This window comes from Triticum aestivum, chromosome 1B (assembly GCF_018294505.1).
Source record: "Triticum aestivum cultivar Chinese Spring chromosome 1B, IWGSC CS RefSeq v2.1, whole genome shotgun sequence".
Lineage (NCBI taxonomy): Eukaryota > Viridiplantae > Streptophyta > Magnoliopsida > Poales > Poaceae > Triticum > Triticum aestivum.
The window spans coordinates 360660718-360678197 of record NC_057795.1 but is presented as its reverse complement, the minus strand read 5'-3'; the positions used below and the strand labels follow the sequence as shown (position 1 = coordinate 360678197).

Genomic DNA, 17480 nt, shown 5'->3' with positions numbered 1-17480 from the left:
GAGTCCTACTCCCGGTGGGAGTAGGACTCCCCTTGGCGCGCCCCTCCTAGGCCGGCCGCCCCCTCCCCCCTTGCTCCTTTATATACGGGGGCAGGGGGGCACCTCTAGGGACAACAGAAGTTGATCTACAGATCGTTCCTTAGCCGTGTGCGGTGCCCCCCTCCATCATATTCTACCTCGGTCATATCGTCGCGGAGTTTAGGCAAAGGCCTGCGCCGGTAGAGCATCATCATCGTCACCATGCCGTCGTGCTGACGGAACTCATCCCCGAAGCTTTGCTGGATCGGAGCCCGGGGATCGTCATCGAGCTGAACGTGTGCTGAACTCGGAGGTGCCGTACGTTCGGTACTTGGATCGGTCGGATCGTGAAGACGTACGACTACATCAACTGCGTTGTCATAACGCTTCCGCTTACGGTCTACGAGGGTACGTGGACAACACTCTCCCCTCTCGTTGCTATGCCATCACCATGATCTTGCGTGTACGTAGGAATTTTTTTGAAATTACTACGTTCCCTAACACCTTATTTATTTCAGTCATTCGTAATGTGATGTTCTATATGTGCAAGTATGAATTGTGCAGTTCAATTTTATCAATACCAGTTTCAACAATACCATTATGAATGACTAGTTTTGGTTGTCGTTAAGTATGTTGTAGTTAACATGCCTTTCCGTTTTTATTTAACAATAATTAGTGTACTTAAACATGCACAATACCAGTTTGAATGACTATATTTGGTTGTTGTTAAATGCTAGGCCTGTTGCAGTTAACACAACTTTACACTTCTTGTTTTGCTTAACTAGTGTGTTTAAACCTGCACATTGAAGCTATCATTTGGAGGTTATGTTGTCTGCCATGGATATATTTGGTTGATGTTTTGCCTGTTGTGGTTAACATGTCCTTCGATGTACTTACACATGACAATGTTGGGAAAGATCTGAGGGCCAATCAGGGTAGCGTTTGCACCGGTGAGGTCGCCGCTGCGTTTGCGAGGAGAGTCAGTCATCCGTGATTGATCCTCTTCCCGCAACCAAAGGAAGTGTTCACGTTTCCATAGTGGACCGTGAAAACCACATAGGTGGAAAAAGCAGCGGAAAGAAAGGCAAGAGAAAGATCTGAGGTTGTAAACCAAGAAACCAACTGCTTTGAAGTCGATTGAGAATTTAAAAACCGATCCTCTATTATATGAAACATGAAATCCAATTAGGTCACCTCCGAGGCATGCCCTACATTATAAATCGATAGGGGGAAAGATGATCTGCCAACAGAAATTAGAAGATGGAAGGCAGTATGGGGGCTAAGGCAATGACCAGGAGATGCAAAACGGGCTCTAACCTTGGCGGCGATGCCAACACCTGGCGTGGGGTCCAGGTTGGTTCCCTAGAGAGGGTAGATGAAGATCATATGAGATCGGTGCCTTGGTGCCGTGGGATCGCCAGAGTCACCGGAGGGGTGGGAGCCATGGTTGAATTGCGTGCATTTGACCATGTATTCAAAAAGTGTCAATTTTTTTATTTGAAAACTATTAATCAACAATTTGAAAAAAAATATAAAAAAGCATACAGAACATGTTGAACATGTGTTAAAAAATGTTACAAATGTGTAGAAAAAATGATGATTAAACCAGAACAAAAAGAAAAAAAACGAAGAAAAAAACACAAAAGAGAGAAAGAAAACAAAGAGAAGTGGAGAAAAAAGAGAAATAAAAAAACCAAAGACAAAGGAGAAAGAAAAGAAATATGGATAAAGACAATAAAAAATCAAAACAAAGAACAATAAAAAACCAAAGTATAACAACGAAACAACGAAAACCGAAGAAGAAATAAGAAAACCAAACAAAAAACAAAAGAAAACAAAAAAAAGGAGAAAAATGAAAAAAAAACAAAAAACACAGCCTGCTTGTTGAACACAAAGCTGTTGTTAGCTCAGTGGCAACACTGTTGCGTAGCAACCAGCAGATCGTAGGATTGATCCCCGCGCGGCCAGTTAGCTACATATTTTTTAAGGGGTAGTTAGCTGCAGATGCTTTAGCAAGAGAAACTTTTAACGTGGCTTAACGCGATAAATAGTCGCCGCGGGGAAGGGGATTGACCACGGCGGCATCTGGCCCACTACGCTGTACCGAAAGACCAGAACAAACAACACCTGGAGGCGGAAAGCCCACGCTCGAGTTCTGAGCAAACCTGGACAAATGGGCACGCGAGAAGGCAGGATCGCAGCAGCGTCGTTCGCGGGACGTCCTAGTCAGCGCTTCAGGCGCCAGATGAGCCAACTGGCACTCACTGCGGCACGCCAGTGGGCCGGCCCAGGAACAGCAGCGCAAAAAATAATAGCGCGAGAAAAACATCACACAATTGGCTGCCGCAAGGAATCGAACCGGAGACATTCAGATCAGAGCGCGCTCGGCTGACCACTTGTGGCACAACGACCATTTGTCAAAAATGGTGCGCGTACATATAATGAACACAATAGTTGCCGTGCTATTTAGGGAAACTTGATTTCTTTTGAAGCATAAACGTGAACAAAACTTCAATGTCCACAGATTTAAAAAACATCACGAATTAGAAAAAAATTTCACGTATTCAAAACAGTAGACGGATTCAAAAAAGTTCATGAAATTGAAAAAAGTTCATCGAATTTGAGAAGGAGTTCACTGAATTTAGAAAAAGTTCATGGAATTTCCAAAAAGTTCACCAACCTTTCAAAAAAAGTTCATCGGATTTGAAAAAGAGGTCATCAATTTTTTTTCAAAAACCATAGATTTTGAAAAAAAGTTCATAGATTTTGGGAAAAGTTCATTGAAGTTGAAAAGAGTTCTTCAAATTTGAAAAAAGTTCACCAAATTTGAAAGGAGTTCATCGAATTTGATTTTTTGATCAATTTAGAAAAAAAATCACGAATTTAGAAAAAAGAACGCATTAAAGAAAACAAAAGAAAGAAACAGAAAAGGATAAGAAAGAGAAAAATATAGAAAATGCAAACAAGAAAGAGAAAAAAGACAAAGAAAGAATGAACAAAAAGGGAAAATGGGAGAAACTTAGCAAAGGATGTGTGTTGTCCTAGGTGGTTAGCAAGTTGACAAAAGCTTACGAGAATTAAAAAAAGTTCATAAATTAGAAACAGTTCACTAATTTCAGAAAAGTTAATGAATTTAAAAAAGTTCACCAGTTTGAAAAACGTTCACGGATAAAACAAGTTCATGAAAATTTTGAAAAAGTTCACAAATACAAAATAGTTCAAGAAAATTGAAAAAAGTTCATCGATATTGAAATAAAGTTCATTAATTTTGAAAAAAGTTCATCGATTTTCATAAAAGTTCACGGATTTTGATAATAGTTCATTGAATTAGAAAAAAGTTCATCAAATTTGAAAAAAGTTCAACGAATATGAAAAAGGTTCATCAAATTTTAAAAAGTTCATTGAAATTTGAAAAATAATTCATCAAGTTTTAAAGAAAAGTTAATCAATTTCGCAGAAAAAGTTCATCAAACCAGGAAAATAAAGGAAAGTAACAGTAGAAGTAATAAAAGAATAACAAAGTTGAAAATATCAAACGTGGTTGAGAGGCGTGGTGGTTAATTCATTGCGTGACGCCGCAAGCGCACTTGTTTTTCTCTTTTGAAAACATAAGAAGAAGAAAAACTACTGCAGTCTGAAACAGATAAATGGACCAGCCCACCTAACACGGCTGCAGGCGCCGGTTAGGAAAATTGCCTTAACCGGCGCCTGCAGCGCCGAATAGGAAATGCCGTCGTTCGCGCACGGATGAGGATGCTCGTTGTCTCGTAGCAGTAGCGCACTAGCGCATGATTTTTTTAATCGATTGATCGTAGGAGGCGCTCCTCCCACCGCTCGCTAGTCCTTTTTTTCGACAAAAGCCCTCGTTCGCTAGTCTTGCATGTCTTTTTTTTCCTTTTTTGAGGGAGCTAGTCTTGCATGTCGATCGTATGAGGCGTTTGTCCCCGCTCGCTAGTCGTGCCGTGCCGGGCTGGCACGCGTGCTAGGCAAGGGAGCCCAGGCACGGCCCTAGCCGGGCCACGTGCCAGGCACGGCCCAGTAAGTCACGTGCCGTGCCGGGCCTGGCATGCGGGCTATCGTGCCGGCCCGTTTGGCCAGGTATAGTTCTGAGTCACCCCATTCCTCCGGCCGTCGTCTCGGCTCCGCCGCCCTCCTCTCCGAGCGTCGCCTCCCACCCCACCGGCTCATGGCGTTCGCCGCGCGGAGGAGCCTCGCCTCCCGCTTCTCCCACCACCTCACCCGCCGCCTCCACCCATCCGTCCCGCATCTGCTCTCCCGCTCCAACGACGATGACCCCCCATCTCAGCCACTGCCACCGCCACTGCCACTCCAGTCACTCCGCTCCCCGCTCCCACCCGCTTCCAGAGCGGCCCAAGCCCTACACCACCTCTTCCCCTTCTCCCTCCACCACCCGGGGCTACCCCGCCGTAGCTTCTCCTCCTCCGCCCCTGCCCCGGACCCACCCGGAGAGGTTGATGCTGCTGCGAGCGTCCTTGTCGACGCCGTGGCTTCGTCGGCGCCAGCGCCGTTCCCGGGGGAGGTGGCAGCCGCCGCCGCCGACTCCTTCTTCCCCTTCGCCGCGCTGCAGCACCTCATTGATACCATACATACCTTCACCGGGCTCAACTGGTAAGCTTCGCGATCCGTTTCTTTGGGTCGTGTGCTTGGTTTGCTCATATCCGCCTCTCGTGTGGGATTTGGTTTGCTCAGGTGGGCTTCTATCGCGTTAACGACGGTGCTGATCCGGACCGCGGTGATACCATTCGCGGTTAGCCAGCAGAAGTCCAGCGAGATGATACAGGTAAAGTGCCCTCCGTCTAATTCAGCGTGCATTTCTAGCCCTTTTGTTTGCTTGTAAAGTACCCATGGTCTGATTCAGCGTGCATTTTCTAGCCCTTTTGTTTGCTTCATGTGCTAGTGTATGTGTGGGTCAAAACCTATGCTGATCTAACTGTAAGGCTGCTTCAAGTTGCTGAACTGTGCTTATTTTATAATCCGCTGCCAGAAAAATAGCCATGGAACTAGAGATTAGTTGATTGAACAAACACCAAAATAGATAAAGGCCGGTTGGATCGGCTGGATTATCGTAATCCACCGCAATGCCAAAAGCAGCCTAAGTAGTGCCATTGGGGGAACATGCAACCACTGTCCTCCCTACATGACCAGACCAGCGCATGAGCAGTTGAGTTGTTGTAGCAGAGTGGTGAGGCTGTTAATCTACATGCAATACAAATATTTGTGTTTTTTCTACTGTACATATTACTTATTGTTATTCATGCACACATAGTTCGGTAGTTCCCCAGTTCAGTTCTGAATCCTGCTTCACTATGTGATTTTTGGGTGTTACCAGGTACATTATCACGGTACTCAATCTTGAAACCTTATATCTTTACTACATGAAATCATGTGGTGATGTAATTTGCTGCACAGCTGCTCCCTCCTGTCCAAAACACTTGCCCCTTGCACCACCGATAATCAGTTTTTTTTTCTTTTGTAATTTTGACTCATTGTAGGGTTTTAAATACTGCATTCCAATCAGCAAACCCTTCTATGCATCATGTAGATGTACTTTTTATACCTGTCCGTCGGCGGCTTGGTCCTGCCCCAGGCTTTCTTTTCAGCCTGGAAGCTTGAAATGATTTTGAAACAAATACTTCATTGAAAAATGATCACAAGACACTATTTTTCTTACTTAAATTAATCAATTTAATTTTTTTAATTGAAAAAATGTTTACATGCTTCGGCTGGGCTGCCCTATGCTTGGGATTGGCATTTTTGGGTAGGGCTGTTTCAAGCATGCCCTGGCCCATGGTTTTAACAGGTCTTGTATTCATAAGATGATAAGATATCTTTTGTGAGTCACATGCTATCACTGTATTTAGTTTAGTTCTTTACTCTTCCAGTCTTCTGAACAATTATTTCTTTGACAGTAGTACTTTATTAGGCAATGAATGATTGCCTTCATGTAAATTATAAATTACCAGCTGATTATTTTTTTCTTTCAAACTTGTTCAATTTTCAGGCAATGCAACCAGAGATGGATGCCATTAGGGGTGCAGTGGATGTGAGATTTTGTGGTTTTGTTGTATAGAATGTACTATGTATTGCCAACTTATGGGAGAATGGGTCATGGAGAACAGTTATTTAACTTCTGATAGTTAGATACTTCATACAGCTCATGCTTTAACCCTTCAAGTTTATTTCATACAGCGTACGGATCCGAAATCAGTGCTAGAGGGGAAATATAAAATGACCGCACTCTTTCGGAAGTATGTAACCTTCAGTAGATTGTTCTTGTCTTTATTTTAATGAAAATGACAACTGATGTTTCCTGGTTAATGTATACTGTCATGGTCTAAAAACATGTTAGCCAGGTTTTTGAGTCTTGAATTATTTTTGTGTTAAATGTTCATGTTCAAAATTTTGTGAACACATTACTCACCATTGAACACATTGTGAAGATAGCTTTTCTTTTATGTGGTACATGATGTATAGAAATACTGCTCTTTGGTGAAGTTCCTCTAACTTTTGGTATTTTTCCTTTAGCTATGGTGTTACTCCATATGCTCCATTAAAAGGACTCATAATCCGATCGCCAATGTTCATGATCTTTTTCTTTGCTGTGAGTAATGCACCTTTCTGCCCCTCTGATTGTTCTATGTTGTACTATCTTCTGAAGAAAATAAATCTGTATCATTAACCTTGCTTTTTCTGATTGTAGATAAATAACATGGTTGAGAAAGTCCCTTCGTTGAAAGGAGGTGGAGTATTTTGGTTTACTGATCTGACAACCCCGGATCCTCTTTACATCCTCCCTGTGTTAACATCACTGACCTTCTTGGCTACAGTGGAGGTATGCAATTTGTCTGGTGTGATTGTCGTGTCTGTGTATCTGTCCATCATTGTGCATTTAAACTTGGTGTGCCACTGCTTCTAGCTTGTATGCTTAGTGTTGTAGGATTTAGGGGTGATCATTTTCCATATACAATCTGGACCTGAATTTCCTTCCATTTCTGTTCCAACCATATTGCCTCCATAAAACTTAGAAAGGTAAACAAGCAATTCATGTCTACATCCAGTTGGCTACTCTGCTTGCATGGCACCTTTTTTCTTAATGAACATCCAGAATTTAAAACCACCGATTCTGAATTTGAAAACTTTACTGTGCCCAGCTTTGTTTTCCAATACTGCAGTCTAATATGGTGAATATATTGTGTTATGTCAGCTCAACTTGCAGTGTGGAATAGTGGGCCATCCTTCTGTTGCCAGTATTATGAAGATGTTTAATAGAGGAGTGGGACTCATGATAGTCCCATTCACAATGAATTTTGCCAAGGTATGACAGTATTGAGATGTTTCACCAATGGGTATTTTCTAGAGGAGCTAGTCAAGTGTGCTAGATATATCGACTTTCACAGTATTCAACAATATTGTCCTAATCTCCTAATGGTCTGCCTTTCTCCAGGGATTTTTCTTTTACTGGATCACGGCAAACTTGTTCACACTTGTATATGGTATTGGTGAGTATGGTTTGAGTCTTTAAGAACTGAGACAACGACGATTGCTGTAAGGCATTAGGTTCTGTTTGATGGTCTAATAGCTCATAACATGTGATACTTTGATTTTTTTATCAGTTATGCGTCGACCCGCTGTGAGGAAGTTGTTTAATTTTCCTGCTTTGGAAGCTCAGTCTGCACCTGCACTGAATTCAGCCTTGGATATGTTTGGTGGATCCAAGGCAGTACCTTCAGCAAAGCCATCTTTATCACTCACGGAATTGGAGGAAATAAGACACGAACTAGCATACATGGCCGCCCAGCCCAGAGGATCGCCGGAGTGGAGGAAATTGATGGCACTCTATAAGCATTGTTCTTCGGGTATTGCTGATGCTGCAGCTCTTGGGTATCGGGCAAAAAAAATTGAAAAGAAGGAGAAATCTAGAGGCAAATCTCGAAAGGGCAGGTAAACCATGTAGCACATAGGAGCTTAATGAGAGAATAAAAAAAAGCCCTTTTGACCTCGTGGACGGCTGAGACTTGATTTATCCTGACATGCTGCTAAGATGTGATTTTGCGCAAGGAGGCCGCCATTGTTTCTTCATCGCGTGTGGGGCTGCTGTGGCCTCTTTCATTGAATAAGAGCGGTTTTGATACTGTATCATAATAGAACTATGCGCTAATGTAACTTGAGAGCAAGTTACAATAATTAATCTTGGTGTTCATCTTCCGAAAATGGAGATTAACCAGTTCCTCTTGAGTTTTAGAGAACAAAATGGGATTAACTGTGATGATCGTGTTCCTATCTTCCGTGTATGCACTTGCTTGCGCTTGTGTGCAGTTCAACTCATGATTGCTAGACTGTATATACACGTAGACCCTTGTATACGTTTGTAATTGTATTGTACCCTTTGGTACTTCTATATAATGAGATAGCCATACCCCGTTTAGGGTGTTGAGCAGGTATGCACATCTCTCATGTTGGTCAGGCCTCACTTCTTGCACACAACTTTCGTAAACTGCATCTTTCTAATGTTCTTCGAGTTTCCACTGCTACACGTAGTTTGTTGTCTATTCCTCAACTTACCCGTGATAATAATGTCCTTGCTGAGTTTCATCCTTTTCGTTTTTTTACCAAGGATCGGGACGCGAGGGCCGTTCTGCTTAGTGGCCGTCTTCGCCATGGTTTATATGCACTTGACGCGCCACCCACATCTCCTATGCAGTCTTCTCCTCAGGCGTTCAGCGGTGTTCGTGTGTCACCTACACATTGGCATGCACGCCTTGGTCACCCTGCTGCTCCTATAGTTCGTCATGTGCTACATCGTCATGAACTATCAGTTATGTCCAATAAAACCGCTGAAACAATTTGTGATGCCTGTCAGCAGGGCAAGAGTCACCAACTTCCATTTTCAGAGTCTAGTCGTGTTGTGAAACATCCTCTTGAGCTTGTGTTTTTTGATGTATGGGGTCATGCCCAAACGTCCGTTAGTGGCCATAATTATTATGTCAGTTTCATTGATGCTTATAGCCGGTTTACCTGGCTTTATCTTATTAAGCGAAAAATCTGATGTGTTCGATGTTTTTATTCAGTTTCAAACACATGTTGAGAGTCTCCTTAAGCAAAAAATTATTCATGTTCAATCCGACTGGGGTGGTGAATATCACAACCTCAACACCATTTTCAACAAGCTTGGGATTTCACACCGTGTGTCTTGTTCTCATACACATTAGCAGAATGAAACCGCTGAACGTAAGCATCGTCATCTTGTAGAAACTGGCCTTACTTTGCTAGCTCATGCCTCCGTCCCGTTTCGGTTTGGAGTGATGCTTTCTCCACCGCTTGTTTCTTGATAAACAGGCTACCCTCACGACTTCTGAATATGAAAACTCCTCTTGAACTCTTGCTCAACGAAATCCCAGATTACACTTTTTCTCAAAGTGTTTGGGTGTGCATGTTGGCCCCATTTGCGTCCTCACAACAAACGTAAGTTAGAGTTTCGGTCTAAAAAGTGTGTTTTTCTTGGGTATAGTTCTCTTCACAAAAGGTACAAATGCCTGCACGTTCCCACCAATCGCGTCTACATCTCTCGTGACGTCGTTTTTGATGAGATTGTGTTCCCTTTCCGTGCACTTCCGAATAACTCTGAAACTCCTATGCCACCTGTTCACTCTACCATACCTTTGCCTGATCAATTTATGGATGTTGCAAATGCTCCTGTGTTAATTCCTAATCATACTGCAGGTATTGGACGTGGTGCTCGTCTTGAGCTACTTGATGAACAGGTGCCGGACGATGATCCGGAGCGGGACGTGGATCTATGTTGGGGAACGTAGTAATTTCAAATTTTTTTCCTACGCACACGCAAGATCATGGTGATGCATAGCAACGAGAGGGGAGAGTGTTGTCCACGTACCCTCGTAGACCGAAAGCGGAAGCGTTAGAACAACGCGGTTGATGTAGTCGTCCGTCTTCACGGCCCGACCGATCAAGCACCAAAACTACGGCACTTCCGAGTTCTAGCACACGTTCAGCTCGATGATGATCCCCGGACTCCGATCCAGCAGAATGTCGGGGAAGAGTTCCGTCAGCACGACGGCGTGATGACGATCTTGATGTTCTATCGTCGCAGGGCTTCGCCTAAGCACCGCTATAATATTATCAAGGACTATGATGGAGGGGGGCACCGCACACGGCTAAAAGATCAAGAGATCAATTGTTGTGTCTATGGGGTGCCCCCCTGCCCCCGTATATAAAGGAGCAAGGGGGGAGGCGAGCGGCCTAGGAGGAGGGCACGCCAAAGGGGGAGTCCTACTCCCACCGGGAGTAGGACTCCTCCTTTCCTTGTTGGAGTAGGAGAGAAGGAAAGAGGAGGAGAGGGAGAAGGAAAAGGGGGCTGCACCCCTTGTCCAATTCGGACCAGAGGGGGGGGGGAGGGCGCAGGCCTCCTTCCTTTTGGCCTCTCTCCTCTATTTCCGTATGGCCCAATAAGGCCCATATACTCCCCGGCGAATTCCCGTAACTCTCCTGTACTCCGAAAAATACCCGAATCACTCGGAACCTTTCCGATGTCCGAATATAGTCATCCAATATATCGATCTTTACGTCTCAATCATTTCGAGACTCCTCGTCATGTCCCCGATCTCATCCAGGACTCCAAACTCCTTCGGTACATGAAAACACATAAACTCATAATAAAACTGTCATCGAAACCTTAAGCGTGCGGACCCTACAGGTTCGAGAACTATGTAGACATGACCGAAACACATTTCCGGTCAATAACCAATAGCGGAACCTGGATGCTCATATTGGCTCCCACATATTCTATGAAGATCTTTATCGGTCAAACTGCATAACAACATACGTTGTTCCCTTTGTCATCGGTATATTACTTGCCCGAGATTCGATCGTCGGTATCCCAATACCTAGTTCAATCTCATTACCGGGAAGTCTCTTTACTCGTTATGTAATGCATCATTCCGTAACTAACTCATTAGCTACATACCTTGCAAGACTTATAGTGATGTGCATTACCGAGAGGGCCCAGAGATACCTCTCTGACATCGGAGTAACAAATCCTAATCTCGAAATACGCCAACTCAACAAGTACCTTCAGAGACACCTGTAGAGCTCCTTTATAATCACCCAGTTACGTTGTGACGTTTGGTAGAACACAAAGTGTTCCTTCGGTAAACGGGAGTTGCATAATCTCATTGTCATAGGAACATGTATAAGTCATGAAGAAAGCAATAGCAACATACTAAACGATCAAGTGCTAAGCTAACGGAATGGGCCAAGTCAATCACATCATTCTCCTAATGATGTGACCCCGTTAATCAACTGACAACTCATGTCCATGGCTAGGAAACTTAACCATCTTTGATTCACGAGCTAGTCAAGTAGAGGCATACTAGTGACACTATGTTTGTCTATGTATTCACACATGTATTATGTTTCCGGTTAATACAATTCTAGCATGAATAATAAACATTTATCATGAAATAAGGAAATAAATAATAACTTTATTATTGCCTCTAGGGCATATTTTCTTCAGTCTCCCACTTGCACTAGAGTCAATAATCTAGTTCACATCGCCATGTGAGTTAAAACCAATATTCATATCTGTATATGATTAACACCCATAGTTCACATCGTCATGTGACCAACACCCAAAGGGTTTACTAGAGTCAATAATCTAGTTCACATCGCTATGTGATTAACATCCAAAGAGTACTAAGGTGTGATCATGTTTTGCTCGTGAGAGAAGCTTAGTCAACAGGTCTGGCACATTCAGAGCCGTATGTATTTTGCAAATATTCTATGTCTACAATGCTCTGCACAGAGCTACTCTAGCTAATTGGTCCCACTTTCAATATGTATCCAGATTGAGACTTAGAGTCATCTGGATCGGCGTGAAAGCTTGCGCCGATGTAACTCTTTACGACGAACTCTTTTATCACCGCCATAATCGAGAAATATTTCCTTAGTCCTCACTATTGACCAATGTCTAGTGATCTACTCCTAGATCACTATTGTACTCCCTTGCCAAATTGAGAGAAAGGTATACAATAGGTCTGGTACATAGCATAGCATAATTTATAGAACCTATGACTGAGGCATAGGGAATGGCTTTCTATTCTCTTTTCTATTTTCTGCCGTGGTCGGGATTTGAGTCTCACTCAATTTCACACATTTGCAACACAGGCAAGAACTCTTTCTTTGACTGTTCCATTTTGAACTATTTCAAAATCTTGACAAGGTATGTACTTATTGAAAAACTTATCAAGCATCTTGATCTATCTCAATAGATCTTGATGCTCAATATGTAAGTAGCTTTATTGAGGTCTTTATTTTAAAGAACTCCTTTCAAATACTCCTTTATGCTTTCCAAAAAAATTCTACATCATTTCTGATCAACAATATGTTACTCACATATATTTATCAGAAAGGCGGTAGTGCTCCCACTCACTTTATTGTAAATACAGGCTTCACCACAAGTCTGTATAAAACTATATGCTTTGGTTAACTTATCAAAGCGTATATTCCAACTCTGAGATGCTTGCACCAGTCCATAGATGGATCGCTGGAGCTTGCACATTTTGTTAGCACCTTTAGGATTGACAAAACCTTCTGGTTGCATCATATACAACTCTTCTTTAAGAAAACCATTAAGGAATGCAGTTTTGACATCCATTTGCCAGATTTCATAAAATGTGGCAATTGCTAACATGATTCGGACAGACTTAAGCATCGCTATAGTTGAAAAAAATCTCATTGTAGTCAACACTTTGAACTTGTCGAAAACCTTTTTGCGACAAGTCGAGCTTTGTAGATAGTAACACTACTATCAACGTCTGTCTTCCTCTTGAAGATCCATTTATACAATATGGCTTGCTGATCATCGGGCAACTCCACCAAAGTCCACACTTTGTTCTTATACATGGATCCCATCTCAGATTTCATGGCCTCAAGCCATTTCGTGGAATCTGGGCTCATCATTGCTTCCTCATAGTTCGTAGATTCATCATGGTCTAGTAACATGACTTCCAGAACAGGATTACCATACCACTCTGGTGCAGACTGTACTTTGGAAGACCTACGAGGTTTTTGTAGTAACTTAATCTGAAGTTTCATGATCATCATCATTAGTTTCCTCACTAATTGGTGTAGGAATCACTGGAACTGATTTCTGTGATGAACTACTTTCCAATTCGGGAGAAGGTACAAATTACCTTATCAAGCTCTACTTTCCTCCCACTCACTTCTTTCAAGAGAAACTCCTTCTCTAGAAAGGATCCATTCTTAGCAACGAATGTTTTGCCTCCGGATCTGTGATAAAAGGTATACCCAATAGCTTTCTTTGGGTATTCTATGAAGACGCACTTCTTCGATTTGGGTTCGAGCTTATTAGGTTGAAACCTATTTCACATAAGCATCACAACTCCAAACTTTAAGAAACGACAGCTTAGGTTTACTGCTAAACCATAGTTCAAACAGTGTCATCTCAACGGATTTCGATGGTGCCCTATTTAAAGTGAATGCAGCTATGTCCAATGCATACCCCAAAATGATAGTGGTAAATCGGTAAGATACATCATAGATCGCACCATATCCAATAAAGTGCGGTTACGATGTTCGGACACACCATTACACTCTGGTGTTCCAGGTGGCATGAGCTGTGAAACTATTCCACATTGCTTTATATGAAGGCCAAACTCGTAACTCAAATATTCTCCTCCACGATCAGATCGTAGAAACTTTATTTTCTTGTTACGATGATTCTCCACTTCACTCTAAAATTCTTTGAACTTTTCAAATGTTTCAGACTTGTGCTTCATTAAGTAGATATACTCATATCTGCTTAAAACATCTGTGAAGGTCAGAAAATAACGATGCCTACCACGAGCATCAACACTCATTGGACCGCATACATCAATATGTACTATTTCCAACAAGTCAGTAGTTCATTCCTTGTTCCGGAGAACGGAGTTTTAGTCATCTTGCCCATAAGGCACGGTTCACAATCATCAAATGATTCATAACCAAGTGATTCCGAAAATCCATCTTTATGGAGTTTCTTCATGCATTTTACACCGATATGACCCAAACGGCAGTGCCACAAATAAGTTGCACGATCATTATTAACTTTGCATCTTTTGGCATCAATATTATGAATATGTGTATCACTACGATCGAGATCCAACAAACTATTCATGTATGACCATTGAAGGTTTTATTCATGTAAATAGAACAACAATTATTCTCTGACTTTAAATGAAAAACCGTATTGTAATAAACATGATCAAATCATATTCATGCTCAACGCAAACGCCAAATAACTTTTATTTAGGTTTAACACTAATCCTGAAAGTATAGGAAGTGTGCGATGATGATCATATCAATCTTGGAACTACTTCCAACACTCATCGTTACTTCCCCCTCAACTAGTCTCTTTTTATTCTGTAACTCCTGTTTCGAGTTACTAATCTTAGCAACCGAACAAGTATCAAATACCTAGGGGCTACTATAAACACTAGTAAGGCACACATCAGTAACCTGTATATCAAATATACCCTTGTTCACTTTGCCATCCTTCTTATCCACCAAATATTCAAGGCATTTCCGCTTCCAGTGACCATTTCCTTTGTAGTGTAAGCACTCGATTTCAGGCTTTGGTCCAGCTTTGGGCTTCTTCGCGGGAGTGACAACTTGCTTGTCATTCTACTTGAAGTTCCCTTTCTTTCCCTTTGCCCTTCTCTTGAAACTAGTGGTCTTGTCAATCATCAACACTTGATGCTCTTTCTTGATTTCTACCTTCGCCGATTTCAACATCACGAAGAGCTCGGGAATCGTTTTCGTCATCCCTTGCATACTATAGTTCATCACGAAGTTCTAGTAACTTGGTGATGGTGACTAGAGAACTCTGTCAATCACTATCTTATCTGGAAGATTAACTCCCACTTGATTCAAGCGATTGTAGTACCCAGACAATCTGAGCACGTGCTCACTAGTTGAGCGATTCTCCTCCATCTTTTAGCTATAGAACTTGTTGGAGACTTCATATCTCTCAACTCGGGTATTTGCTTGAAATATTAACTTCAATTCCTGGAACATCTCATATGGTCCATGACGTTCAAAACGTCTTTGAAGTCCCGATTCTAAGCCGTTAAGCATGGTGCACTAAACTATCAAGTAGTCATCATATTGAGCTAGCCAAACGTTCATATGCATCTGCTCCTGCAATAGGTCTGTCACCTAGCGGTGCATTAAGGACATAATTCTTCTGTGCAGCAATGAGGATAAACCTCAGATCACGGATCCAATCCGCACCATTGCTACTAACATCTTTCAACACAATTTTCTCTAGGAACATATCAAAATAAACATATGAAAGCAACAACGCGAGCTATCGATCTACAACATAATTTGCAAAATACTACCAGGACTAAGTTCATGATAAATTTAAGTTCAATTAATCATATTACTTAAGAACTCCCACTTAGACAAACATCTCTCTAGTCATCTAAGTGATCACGTGATCCAAATCAACTAAACCATGTCCGATCATCACGTGAGATGGAGTAGTTTTCAATGGTGAACATCACTATGTTGATCATATCTACTATATGATTCACGCTCGACCTTTCGGTCTCTGTGTTCCGAGGCCATATCTGTATATGCTAGGCTCGTCAAGTTTAACCTGAGTATTCCGCGTGTGCAACTGTTTTGCACCTGTTGTATTTGAACGTAGAGCCTATAACACCCGATCACCACGTGGTGTCTCAGCACAAAGAACTTTCACAACGGTGCATACTCAGGGAGAACACTTCTTGATAATTAGTGAGAGATCATCTTATAATGCTACCGTCAATCAAAGCAAAATAAGATGCATAAAGGATAAACATCACATGCAATCAATATAAGTTATATGATATGGCCATCATCATCTTGTCCTTGTGATCTCCATCTTCGAAGCACCGTCGTGATCACCATCGTCACCGGCGCGACACCTTGATCTCCATTGTAGCATCATTGTCGTTTTGCCATCTATTGCTTCCATGACTATCGCTACTGCTTAGTGATAAAGTAAAGCAATTACAGGGCGCTTGCATTTCATATAATAAAGCGACAACCATATGGCTCCTGCCAGTTTTCGATAACTCGGTTACAAAACATGATCATCTCATACAATAAAATATAGCATCACGTCTTGACCATATCATATCACAACATGTCCTACAAAAACAATTTAGACGTCCTCTACTTTGTTGTTGCAAGTTTTACGTAGCTGCTACGGGCTGAGCAAGAACCATTCTTACCTACGCATCAAAACCACAACGATAGTTCGTCAAGTTAGTGTTGTTTTAACCTTCGCAAGGACAGGACATAGCCACACTCGGTTAAACTAAAGTTGGAGAGACTGACACCCGCCAGCCACCTGTGTGCAAAGCACGTCGGTAGAACCAGTCTCGCGTAAGCGTGCGCGTAATGTCGGTCCGGGCCGCTTCATCCAACAATACCGCCGAACCAAAGTATGACATGCTGGTAAGCAGTATGACTTGTATTGCCCACAACTCACTTGTGTTCTACTCGTGCATATAACATCTACGCATAAAACCTAGGCTCGGATGCCACTGTTGGGGAACGTAGTAATTTCAAAAAAATTCCTACGCACACGCAAGATCATGGTGATGCATAGCAACGAGAGGGGAGAGTGTTGTCCACGTACCCTCGTAGACCGAAAGCGGAAGCGTTAGAACAACGCGGTTGATGTAGTTGTACGTATTCACGGCCCGACCGATCAAGCACCGAAACTACAGCACTTCCGAGTTCTAGCACACGTTCAGCTCGATGATGATCCCCGGACTCCGATCCAGCAGAATGTTGGGGAAGAGTTCCGTCAGCACAACAGCATGGTGACGATCTTGATGTTTTATCGTCGCAGGGCTTCGCCTAAGCACCGCTACAATATTATCGAGGACTATGGTGGAGGGGGGGGGGCACCGCACACGGCTAAAAGATCAAGAGATCAATTGTTGTGTCTATGGGGTGCCCCCCTGCCCCCGTATATAAAGGAGCAAGGGGGGAGGCGACAAGCCTAGGAGGAGGGCACGCCAAAGGGGGAGTCCTACTCCCACCGGGAGTAGGACTCCTCCTTTCCTTGTTGGAGTAGGAGAGAAGGAAAGAGGAGGAGAGGGAGAAGGAAAAGGGGGCTGCACCCCTTGTCCAATTCGGACCAGAGGGGGGGGCGCGGGCCTCCTTCCTTTTGGCCTCTTTCCTCTATTCCCGTATGGGCCAATAAGGCCCATATACTCCCCGGCGAATTTCTGTAACTCTCCGGTACTCCGAAAAATACCTGAATCACTCGGAACCTTTCCGATGTCCGAATATAGTCGTCCAATATATCGATCCTTACGTCTCTACCATTTCGAGACTCCTCGTCATGTCCCCGATCTCATCTGGGA

The 17480-nt window shown here is 42.8% G+C and overlaps 1 protein-coding gene across 1 annotated transcript; it reads left to right on the top strand.

Moving 5' to 3' along the window:
* Window positions 1-4134: 4134 nt before the first annotated feature.
* On the top strand, window positions 4135-8250 carry LOC123124044 (mitochondrial inner membrane protein OXA1-like). The gene is made up of 9 exons (XM_044544755.1): window positions 4135-4647; window positions 4729-4819; window positions 6041-6082; window positions 6229-6287; window positions 6565-6640; window positions 6740-6871; window positions 7244-7354; window positions 7484-7538; window positions 7653-8250. The coding sequence occupies exons 1-9, from the start codon at window positions 4205-4207 to the stop codon at window positions 7982-7984; spliced, it is 1341 nt and encodes a 446-aa protein (XP_044400690.1). The 5' UTR covers window positions 4135-4204; the 3' UTR covers window positions 7985-8250.
* Window positions 8251-17480: the final 9230 nt, after the last annotated feature.